Here is a 12359-nt window from a genome sequence, read left to right on the forward strand (position 1 = left end):
TATCTTGTCCAGAGCCTGAAGATGCAGTGGTTTAATTCTTCCTTTTTCTACTTCTTTCAAGCCTGTTTCTGTCTCCCATGAAATTCTGCCAAGCTCTGACCCTGCTAGCTCCCATTCTTCCTTTAAGGGCCTTTTTTAGTTGTTTTCCCCAGGAGGTCTGAAGTGATCAAATCAAAGCTAACACAGTGAAAGGATAAAGCCACAGCCTGGAAAAGAACCAATTGCCCAAAATCCCCCCAAATAAACTATTCAGGAAATACTTACAAGCTAAGAATACAAGTCAGAAGTAAGAATTTATGCAAGTGACTATATGCATATGTGAGCAACTTCCAACTCTTGCAACCTAGCAGTGAGGAACTAATAAATGACCATTAGATTTAGACACTGATTTGAAAGAGTTAAAATCCCAGGCTGCTTTTTCAGAGGAGGGTGGGGCATGTGGCAAGTCAGGGAGAGAGGAAAAAAAAAGGCACCTGAATGCCCTGGGAAGGAGCAGAAAAAACTTCTGTCAGGGTCCCTAACCTCTCCTGTGCTACAAACAGTCCACAGCTGTGGGTCTTCTGGTGCCCACTGGCAGTCGCAGCCCTTGGCTGTACGTACCTGTGTGTGGAGTGATCCATGTGAGCAGCCTTTCCCACACCAGGAAGCAAGTGTCACATCCTGGTCCTGCTTGACTCTCCTCACAGCCAGCAGTCCCCACTGGTGTGACTGTGTGGCATGGCTGGTGGCTGGGGCCTTAGGGCAGGGACATGGGCATCCTTCCCATTTCCGAGTGGGCATCCCGGAATGCATCCTTTGGGGGGCCAGGCACCGGGAACGGGCCACTCTCTGGCCCCTGGTACAGCACACACAAGGTAAGTGCCTGCCGTGCAGCACCACGCCGGGGCCCAGGAGCAAGTGGGTTTGGAGAGAGCAGGGTAATCGTTTCAGCCTCTCCCGAAAGTGCCTGTTTGCTGCTGACACCTGCTTCCTCTCACCCTGCTCAGCCCGCACCACCCTGGCTTCCCTCTCCAAGCAGTCCTTTCTGAGTAGGAACAGAGCAGACAGCTGAGCTGTTCTGCACCAGAGCATTGCTGGCTTTTGTCATCGGTGTTTCTGTCGCTGTCAGTGCTGACAATGTATTTGGGAACTGCAAAAGAGAGACTGAAGCTGCCCCTGAGAAATAGCAAGTTGAAGCATCTGCTAACAATAAAACTGAATTGGAGGTTGATTAAACCCTTTACCTTTACCCTGCTTTTTTGCCTCACAAACTAGGAGGCATGGGAGGGTACTCAACATTCTTGTTTTTTGCTGCATAAGAGGCAAACTGCTTTTTTACGATGTAAAGTATTGGTATCAATTGTGCATAAAATGGCTTGCCACTGACTGCTCTTCTCCCTCTGCCAGCAGCCCAGTAGCAGGTCATAGCACAGAGAAGGTCCCAAAAACTTTCCTCTCTCGAGTCTGCATTTGCTTCTGGGTGGATAGCCAGATGGCAGGAGGCCTTTCTCAGCTCAGTGTTCTCAGAGGGAAGGAAAACTCTGCATTCCTGTGCTGAGGTGGTTACTGTGGGTTTGGAGGCTAGGGCCCAGGGCTGGGAGTGCTTGCAGAGCTGCCGGAGGAAGGCAGCAACAGGGAACTCCCCCGGCATAGGGTCACCCAGCTGCATGTCACAGTGGTGTTACTGGTTTGCTTGTAAAATGCCCCAGCTCCTGTTCTCCTGGGGTGGCTGTATGAGGATTGCTGTGTTCTAAGCCTGGTAGTTTTCTGGGAAGACTTGAATCATTTTTTAGTGTTGCTTGAGTACCTGCAGGAGAGACTGATTTTCTGTCCTTCCGTTTACTTGTGTTGAGGCTTTGGTAAAGGTCACTATGGGTCACGTGTTGCTGCCAACCTTCATCTTCCCAAGGGTTAAATTCTCCTGTGCACCCCATTTTCACATTTTAATTTTTTGAAATATCAGAAATAATTCCGTCCTTCCATTCCCAGCTCTATTTTGGGTCCTCAAACAGGGGCTCCTTCACTTCACCTTTTCTTGAGGCCATTTGATTTCAAGAGGAAGAAGAGCTCTTTATTTTCTGCCTCTACAAGTAGACCATAACTTAACCAGCTCTCATCTTCCTGGAAACATCCCAGGAAAGCTGCAGTGAATTGCTTTTGGGGGGAGTTTTTTTCAACCCCGTGAATCATCAGGACGTGACAGTGAGGTTCCCCTTCAAGAGCCCGTAGATAGGAGGGGCTCGGCATGGCTGCTGGTCACAGATGCCTGGTGCCACATGGTTATCAGAGTCATCCAACTGGGATCAGCACTTCTGACACGTGCATTACAGAAATCTGTGGCACTGAAGTACGCCTTTAACTTCTCACAGTGAGCTGTATGTTTACAGACGTTGTTTAAGCGCCTGTGTCTACATGGCTATATATAATTCTACCTTGTGCTGGCATTACATTTATTTTTTGTTTGATTAGTTTTTTTAGATTGAGGTTATCCTCCTGCCAGTTCCATAGCCAGGCTAAGTGGTACTAGCTGTCAGTGTTAGGGTAGAAGAGGGAATGTGTGGTTGTGGGGGGAAAAAGGGTGGAGGTAGGATTTCTCCTTAGCATGGAGGTAGCTTGGTTGATGCTGCTTGATGCGCTTCTGAAGTCAGTCATACAGGATCCTGTACTCCCACGGCCTTCCCTGTCTCAGTGCTGCATTGTGTGTCATGGGGCATGGGCGTGTTAATTGGCACAGTAAAATCTGATTAAATATGTACTTAGTTACCTTAAGCATTTCCTGACATTCTACTGTTACTGTAATATTTCTGGGTCTGCTGGAGTAGTGACTGTAAGAAGCCCAAGCAGGTGAATATTGTCTGCTTAATGGAGAATGTGTGTATGTGTCTCAGTATAATCCTTGTTTAGTCACAGAATCATAGAGTTGTAGGGGTTGGAAGGGACCTCAAGAGATCGAGTCCAACCCCCTGCCAAAGCAAGTGCCCCTCGGCACTTCTCAGAGGTTACTTACTTCCAATGTTGGTGTTTGTGGGCAAAGATGTTTTTCAAGATTAGTTGAGATTATTATCTACAATATTCATCTTGGTTTGACTTTGTATCAGAGAAGGAGAAAACAGCTGGGTGAGAATAGTCAGCGAAAGCCCAGATGTAATACCTCTGCCGTAACTCAGTGTTTCACACGGCTGTTGTGCATAGTCGCTGTATGCAGATGTTCAAGTGCAAAGCCAAGCTGGACATGGAAACTGATTTCACTTCTGCTTCTTTTTCCTCCTTTGCCCGTCTCTTAATAAACTCAGAGTTATTACTGGCTGCCCAGACACTCACCTCGAGAGGTTGTTTTATTTCGTGAGTTGTGGTAATAAATCATTTCAGCTCTGTATCTGAGGTTTAAAATGTTGACAGCTCCTTCAGATGGATCTGTGGCCTCTTGTCCCATGACAATATATCACAGCCTGTCACAGGCCGTACATGCAGGTGGCAAGTTGTGTGCAGCCAGGAAGCCCAATCCTTTGTGTGGTCTAATCAGCAGGCGGTGGTGGCTGTGATCAGGTGCGATGAGAAATCCCACGGATTAAACACATCGTTGTGAGGTCTTTCTACACTGCATTCTACCATATACATGAAATACAAATTTCCTGTGAAGTGCCACAATGAATGGTTTTTAGCTCATTCTGTTCAAGGAGATTCTTCAGTGCTTGAAACTCACCTCACCTTGCGAAGAGCTTGATGCCTTGTGCCATTGAGCAGCAGCAAGATGAGGGCATGGTTGGGGCCCAGTTTCTTCCAGGGGTAGTACAGTCCCTACCTGTACTTCTGCTGCCATTGGGGACAGGGAGCTGCCATGGTGGGGAGGAAGCTTATTTCTCCATTTCACCCCATAAACAGTCAGGGATTGTCTAGCTGGCACTGCTACCAGAGATTGTCATACCAAATCCGAGAAATGTTCATCCAGACATCTTAAACACTTGAACAATGAAATTTCCAACCATGGTTTTCAATCAGGGAAAGCTCTAGAGCAAGCCAAGGTGTCCATGGAAGTGGGGGTGGGAACCAAAAATAGCAACCACCAGATATTATCAGACTATTATGGGTGAAGGCAAACCCTCCTTATTTTTTCCACTTCATGTGGAATTGCAGTTTTGTTGTTTGGTTTTTTTAATGCCTCACCCAGCTCTCTGTTGTTGTACTCATCCGTGAAGACTAAGGTGAAAAGTTTATCCTCTTCCCCCAAGCTCCTAGCTCTAAAACTATTCACTGAAAGCAAACAAGGGTATCAAAACATGGATTCTATTTCATCATGTTGCTCTTTACCCATCAGATTCCAGAGTGCACACAACTTCATTTTCCTTTATCTTATGGGAGAAAATGCATCTTATTTTCTTAGGTGGGAAATGTATATTATTTTCAGCCCTTATAAATCAAAAGTTAGGAAGAGGATTTTGTTCAGCCTTTCAAATACTTTTTTTTTTTAATCAGTCATCGAGCATCCAAAAGTCAAAGCTCATAATGAAGAAGCATTGCAAACAGTTGCTGCCAGCACCAGTGGTGCTCTTCTGGTGGTGTTTTGCTGTCAGGAATGCAGAAGTATTTCCATGGCTTAGTCCCCATCTAATTAGGCTCTACTAGAAAAGGATGTGTGGCTTTGGGTCATAAATGCAGGACTGTCAGCTGGGCCAGCTTTGCACCCCAGCTTTCAGGCTCTGCTAGAGCTGTAGGTCTGATCTGCTGGGGGTTGTGTTCTCATTAGCTTTGGTGTGAGTGAGAAGCTGATGTGAGAAAGCAAAATAGAGCACTGGTTAGAAAGGATCACCCATTATCCCTTTCACAAACTCGTATATCCATTCTGCCTTGCCAAACATCAACTGTCTCTGCAGGTGTGAAGATTGCAACATGTCTGGTGTGAAATAAGCACACAGCTTATACAAGCTGCAGTCTCCAGGTTAAGGAATGATCAGGTGCTGCATGGGAACTTACTCATTACTCAAAGGGAAAGGATGAAAGTTCAGGAGAGCCTTACCTCTTGCCTGTCCCCTTGCACAGTACCATAAGCATGTTTGTAGCATTGTGACTCACAAATTCCTTAGGGAAATGCAGATTTTTTTTCCTTCGTTCACTGCAAGCAGAGTGGGAACAAGCCATGGAGCTGGTTATACCTCTAATACAGAGGAGGCAGAGGATGGAACAGCAGGTCTGGAACAGATGTCCTGGGTGGGAAAGTAGCCCAAAGACTGGAGGTAGTGTGCAGCTTTCCAAGCCAGCCTGAGGAGTGATGCACTTCCTTGGTTTCCACCAGGCACTACTCCAGGTGCCAGAACAGCCTAGTTTCCTAATGCTGCATTATCACCAGCCTATATCATCCAGATTGGGTGTCTCCTACCAAGATTGGAAGGGGTCAGATGCCTGTGGCATAGTGCTAGGAAGTAGATACAGAAAACAAACTCAGGTCCATGTTTTGAGCTAGGGACACAGAAAGCCAAAGTACACGGTCTTCCCATGCTCTTGGAGTCTGCTTTGGGCACTGGAGAAAAAAAAAAAAAGTAGCATGATTCTTACCCTTGCATGTCACCAACAGTCTGCTGGATCTAATTAACTCCTGTTTGAAGGAATAAAAAAAATATCCAAATGACTCAAGTAGAAATTTGACCAAACTCAAAACCCAAGGCTTTAGAAAGAGGAGCAAACAGCAGATTCTGTACTTCAGTCATAAGGGAGGTGAGGACCTTTGGCTAACCTAGTAACTGGAGGCTGTAATTATTCCATTTGGAGTTTTGGTGACATGTATAAACTGTTATGCTCATGTTTATAATGTCACCACGGATTGTCCTAGAAGAATGGCATTTGTTAATGTGAACATTTGGGAGATACGCTTTCCACTCTGTGACTAATCTGGACTTTGAAACGTACTGCCAGCAGCTTCAACAACAAGCCAGTTGGTGTGCGAATCAACACCAGGCCTGGAGCAGAGATCTTAAGAAATGTGGTGATGATATTTGCAGAGTGTGCTCAAAAGCAAATAATCAATATCAAACTAAACAGATGTGTATAACTCCACGCTCCTCCATAATGTCCATGGTTGATTTACGTCATTTAGGCTAGAAGCTTTGGTTGTGTTTAGTGATATGAACTGTTTTGCCCATAATGGGGAAATGAAGAAAGACTATGGGATTGCAAAAGAGAGAAATCGTGGGATCATTGCAGTTTAACTCTTGGATGAGGCATATGCCGTGACTCTGACTATATTCCCCTTTGTATCCTGCTGTGTTCTGCAGAAGCAGCTATGTGATGTCCATTCACCTATGGTGAATGCAAGGTATGGACCATAAGGGCAAGGTTTGGAGGAAACCCCTCCATGTGTGGAAGCAATGACTCACAGCAAAGCAAATGGTGGCTCCTTGGACATGGCTTCTTCATGCTGGCTGAGGTGAAGTAGTAACATAGAAGTGCATATCCTCTTGGAGACAAGCCTCTTGCTGACATTTAATTCCCTAGAACCAAATCAGCTTAATGGGAGCTAAAATCTCCACCAGAGTCTTAGCTAATATGTCCAATGACTTAACTATTATCCTGCTCAATACAAAGTTATTTTGCCAGCTGATATGGATGGCACTTGAAGCCTTTTTCTTCAACAACTAAGGATATATCCACTGGAAAGTGGTTCCTGTGAAAAATAACCAAAATATGATGTTTGTATACATAACAGACTTGAACCCTGTTAGTTAACTCTCAATTAAAACCTAGTTTAATTTTTGGGGCCTCCAGCTTGGGATCATGAGTCCATTTACTTTGCTTTATGACTCTGTCTACTATTCCTTGATGTTTCTTTTCCATTTTCATGGAGGTTTAGGGCATTTTCTTTCCGCTTTGGAATTGTCACAAAGTTCTTGTATTTACTGATTCCTAACAGCATTAATCTCTTTCCATTGTTTCTCTCTTTCAGTGACAATCTTTTGCTCCCTGCAGTGACTAAAGCACCATGAACATTATCATTCAGTGTCTGTGTTATTATGTAGCAATGACTCAGTCATCATGTCAAGATGACGGAGACAAAAGCTTGTCGTGTCTGCAGAAGCTTCAGTATAACAAATAATAGCAGCTTTCACCTGATCAAGGTTCTAGCTGCATCTCTTGACTATTGTACTGGTCTTGGTTAGTGTTAATTTTCTTCATAGTAAATATTATGGTTTGGATTTATGATTAAAAACCATTGATAACATGGAGATTCTCACACTGCCCCAACAGCCAATTGGCTGTGGGTGCACAAGGATTTGGAAGGGGACAGAGTCAGGACAGCTGACCCCAAGTGACCAAAGGGATATTCCATACCATGTGATGTCATGCTCAGAAATAAAAGCTGGGGGAAGAAGGAGGAATGGGGGACTTTTTGGAGTTAAGGTGTCTGTCTTTCCAAGCAACTGCCCTGCTTTTCTGGACATGGCTGAACACCTGCCTGGCGATGGGAAGTGGGGAATGAATTCCTGATTTTGCTTGGCTTGTGCATGCAGCTTTTGCTTTACCTATTACACTGTCTTTATCTCAACCCACGAGTTTTTGTGCTTTTACCCTTCTGACTCTCTTTCCCATCTTGCTGGGGCAGAGTGAGCAAGCAGCTACATGGGGCTGAGATACTGCCTGGAGTTATACCACAACAACTATAGATCAGAGGCTGCCAGGACAAACTAAAAAGCAATGCATGCTTTACAAAAGCATAGAGATCATAGTATCTGACTCATGAAAAGGCTACTCAGTTCTCCTTAACTTTTAATTCCTGAAAGGGAGTAAGCAGAATTTATTTTCGTGGGCCCATATCTATAGTAAGCCCTGTGAAGAAGAAGCTTTCTAACCGTTATAACCTACACTAACACCAAAATACCTGAAAATAAGAGAGCAAGATTATTTTGGGAGAATCCACATAAGGTACAGTTGCTGAAATATCAATAATAATCAAAACTGGGAAAAAATCTTGCCACTTTATTATTTCTTTGAGTGAACATAGAGAGGTGACAGAGGTACCTAGAAGGGATCATCCAGCTAAACTGATTTCTGTTTTCTACAGAAGGCAACTGTGTAGTAGATGTTTTGGATTCTTGTGAACTACACACCGACTCTTTATGTCAGCACCCACCATGAACTACAAAATGTTAATGAATACTTTAAACCAGGCTATGGTTTGTAGTAGAAGGTCAAAATGCACAATGGTAATGTATCACAGACACAGCTGGGAAAACATGAGCCCATTGCATATATCTCAGGCCCCTGCAAGAAATATGCATATGAGATCATCTCTTTAAAGAGTTTATTTGTTATCCCCAGATTTGCATCTTACTGTTTTGACCAGAAGTATCTGTAAATTAAAAGCATCCAGTTGTGTTTGTATGTGTATGCACCCATACTCATACATGCAAATATTTTAGAGAGTGCAAGACCTCTTGTTTTTAAATCATCACTGATAATCTAGCAGTTGTTTATATTTAAATGAATAATGTTGCTAACCAGAAGGTTCTGCCTTCTGGAGTCCAGCAATTTATTTATTTTTTTTTCCCTGCATTGGGAGCTCTCTGTAAATGATTAACTCTCTCTGTGGAAATTAAGCTAGGAGAGCCAAGCGTGTGAGGTGCAAGAAGGAAAGCAAAGAGCTAACGTGCAGCATCTCTCCTCTGCAGGGACAGTGGACTGGAAGGGCCTTTGGGCTGCCCATTCCCAGATGATAAAATCAAGTCATTTGATGGATCAAATGTCATTCTAAATGCAGTCAGAGCTTTTCTTTTTTTCCTGCCCTGTTGTTACTCCTGTAAGAAGCTGTTCTGAAATGCCACTGGTTTGGAAAGGTCATTTCCAGCCTACATTTACCCCTGGCCCACATGTGTGACACCAGGGTTGAAAAACTGAGCACGTTCACTTGGGTTGTGATGTGGAGAAGCGTTTTCTGTGCACATCAAAGGAAGGGTTAGTTATAGCTAACAGTGGATTAATTGAGACAGGATGGGAGACAAGCCTGCCTTTGTTGGAAAGCGAGGCTGGAGAGGTGTGTGCTGTCAGAAGCATGTGTTGGCAGAGGCATGTCATTCCTCTCATGAGCTCCTCTCAGCTGGTAAAGGGACATTTTTATATGAAAGTTCTCCTTAGAGTTTGGTAAATAACGTATTAAGCTGGCTACATTTCTGTCAGGGTTTTGTGTATCTGATTAAGTGGAATCAGAAATAGCTCATTTGTACTCCAGCAAGACTTCTTCCAGGGTAACAAGAGGGAATGAGCTAGCTATGCTTGGTTTGGAGGCATGTTTGTGTGTACATGCAGAGCAAGCTACCTCTCCAGGAGTACTCTCCGTGCCTTGTCCCACAATCTGATGTAACACTTAACAGCTCTATTTATTCAGCTGTTCAGTTAAATGCCTTCTGAGCTTGCTCTCTAGGCAAAGCTAGCTCCATCTCGCACGGCACGAACTGGTACTCATCACCTTGTGTCCCCTCCTCAGCTCTCGATTTAGGGGTGCAGGGAGCCACATGAAGCAGGGAGAGGAGCACCACAACCTCTTGATGTGGGCTAGGCTGTAGCTTCTGGGAATTTATATACCTACACTTTGAGTGGTCTGGCTTGAACTTTACCTTGTTCACCAGGAATTAGACAGGGACAGTGATGAATATCCAGAGAGCCTGCTCCTGGGCAGCAGTAGGGGAGTATCTCTGAGCATCCTTGCTGTTTTGTGGGAGACGGTCAGGCAGCTGTCTTGCCTCCTTTTCTTTCCCTGAGAGACCTGGAAACAGGCAAAAGTTTATAATCCCATTCTTGCTTTTCTGGATATGTCATTTCTACAGTTGCCATGGAGATGTTATGTGATGGTCCTTGAGAAAGTCTTGAAATTTTTAGAGCCTCTGTTATGCAGTCATTGGAGAGGTTTTTATTTGCAAACTAACAAGCAATATTAAAAGCATGAAATGTCTTTGATTATGCAGCAATGTATCCCAGGATATTCACCTGAGGAAAAATCCATTTTGCCTTTTCCCCACTCTCCTATTTATTCCTAATTTTGATATTTGTTTCCTGAGAATAAGAAATTGAAATTTAGGAGTTGAGAGGTTTGGTTGTAACTTTTCAAAAATAAAAAACCCACTACTCATAATGCTTGTTAACTTCACAGTGGGTGGGTATGTTTGTATGTAGTGACCACATCAAAAGTTACTTTATTTCAGAATTCATATTCTTTGTCCCAGTTTTTATCCATTATAGACATTAATTAATCAGGCTGATGAATATAAATAGGATCTCATTAAAATGATAAAAGCATGGAGATGAACAGAAGGGTCACACCTCTGTAGTTGCTTTATCCTCTAAAGTGCCCATACCTTTTGGTAATTGACCAGGCTTTCCTTCCAGCCTTTGAAGTTTGTCTCTCTTCTGGAAAAAGATATATTTTAAATTTGTGAGGTAATGAAAGGTAAAACCTAGTAAATGCAAGGGTACTGCAATATTCATGAGATAGGAGTTTTATCTACTGGAGTCTGCAGTGCAGCCTGGCAACCTGTGTAAAACCTATAAACTGTCTTGTCCCTATTCGAATCTATCCTGGTTTAATTACCAGGTTTTTCTCTCTTCTCCTGCTCCTAACAAAAATGGTGTCAAATGGTTCAATTCTCTCCTTCTATATTGAACAACATCCTTTTTCTTTCATGTCACAAGGAACAAATCAAAAGTATTTTCAGTACATGTTCCAATGTAATTTTCAGGTGCCCTTCAGTACTTCATACAGGCCTGAACCCAGATATGAGTGTAAGATTTGCACTATGAAAACCACTGAAACAAGGACCTTGTTTTCTTTCCACATCTGTAAAGCACGGAATGCAGCCAGAGCTCTGTGAATAATAATAGCTAAACGATAAGCCTCTCCTAATTCCATATAGTAGCTCCTCAAAAAATATGGTTTTTGTTAAGGATTCTGAGTTAACTCAGAATTGGAAGGGAGTTTGTGTCACCACCACCCCACCCAACCCCCTTTTATTTTTCTTTACAAGCTCCATTGAGATCTGACAAAATCCTAATTACTGGAAATGATGTGTAGTTTCTTAAGCAGTACATGTCATTAGATTTATTTGAACACCTTTAGATCACAAATAAATGCAGAAATAAAGAAAAATAGGAGGAACAGTTTAACTAGCCTTGATGTGGGAGCTGACAACATACACTTGATCAGTTTAATTTATAGGCATAGAAAGTTTCCATAAATAGTGGCCATATAGCTTTTAGTCAATGCAAATTAAGTTAATCTTTCTAAATTTTCATTTCACAGGCCTGGCAACTGTGTTTTTATGTGTATTAGGAAAAAACACACGTGGTAATGTGGGTAAATTGCATCTCACTGTATAACTGAGTCTCTTAGTCTGCAAGAGATAAATTTGCTAGAATTAATGCCAAAGATTTAGATTTCAGCCTGGTTTTCATTTGTCCTTACTTTCCTTTGACAATAAAAAGAGACCTTGCATGTAAAATGCCCTTTTAAAACACTACCAAAATGATGGGAAAAGGCGCTAGGGTAAATAAGCATCAGGCCTCACATGAGTGCTCGAAGCAGAACCCTACACAACAATATGCCATACTGCCACTCATTTATTTTGAAGAGCTTCATTTGGCAAATGGATACCTCCTGACTGGTCCTTCAAACCCCCCTTCCCCATTCCTGGGCTTGTATTAGAGCCGCATGCAGCTGGGAAGGGTGATGCCAGGTGATTGCTGAGGATGCTTTGCTCAAGAGAAATTTGCCTGTGCTCAAACTCATTTTCCCCAGAAACCCTCTGTACAGTCACATCCCCTTGGCCACTATCACCATGGGCAAAACCCTGCAGGGTCACCATTTAAAAACCCTTGCTGTGGCTTGTGAATTTTAATTCCTCTTCAGTGTTAAACACTGGCAGGTGCCTTATAAAGAGCACGATGCTGATGGGTGTATTTTGGAAGGGTTATTTCAATCCTGGAACATGGTCTTGCCAGTCTCACAATTAGTTGTTCTAATGCAAATGAGGCAGTGAAGGAACCAGAGGCCAGAAGAAGGTGTTCTTCGGGCCAGCTTGGCCACCAAGGAAAATGTTGGCAGATCTACAGCCTTGGTCCATGGTCTATGTGCTCAGGCACTATCTGGAAAGAAATGCAAAGCCAGCAAGTGATTTTTATGGCTTGTTCCAAAACATATTAAGGTGAAGGAATTCAAATTTCTGTATTTTTTTATTTTCTGGAAAACTTAAGAGCAGGATGTTTCTGTGACAAACCTCATGCTTTTGGAAGCACTGGAAAAATGCATCAGAATTTTGAAATCTGGGGTCTGAAAAAGTGGCCTGTATGCTTAGACAGATGTTTTGATAATGAAGGGACTTGCATTTTATGCCAACAGGCTTTTT

The 12359-nt window shown here is 43.2% G+C and overlaps 1 protein-coding gene across 1 annotated transcript in view; it reads left to right on the top strand.

Moving 5' to 3' along the window:
- Window positions 1–749: 749 nt before the first annotated feature.
- The window catches only part of NIPAL2 (NIPA like domain containing 2), a gene marked incomplete at both ends in the record, with an annotated part of 44733 nt that continues 33123 nt past the window's right edge, over window positions 750–12359 (top strand). The window contains one exon of the mRNA XM_084280262.1: window positions 750–854. Within this exon, the coding sequence (XP_084136388.1) occupies window positions 750–854 (105 nt within the window). The remainder of the gene's footprint in view (window positions 855–12359) is intronic.

This window comes from Gallinula chloropus, assembly GCF_964237585.1.
Source record: "Gallinula chloropus genome assembly, chromosome: 2".
Lineage (NCBI taxonomy): Eukaryota > Metazoa > Chordata > Aves > Gruiformes > Rallidae > Gallinula > Gallinula chloropus.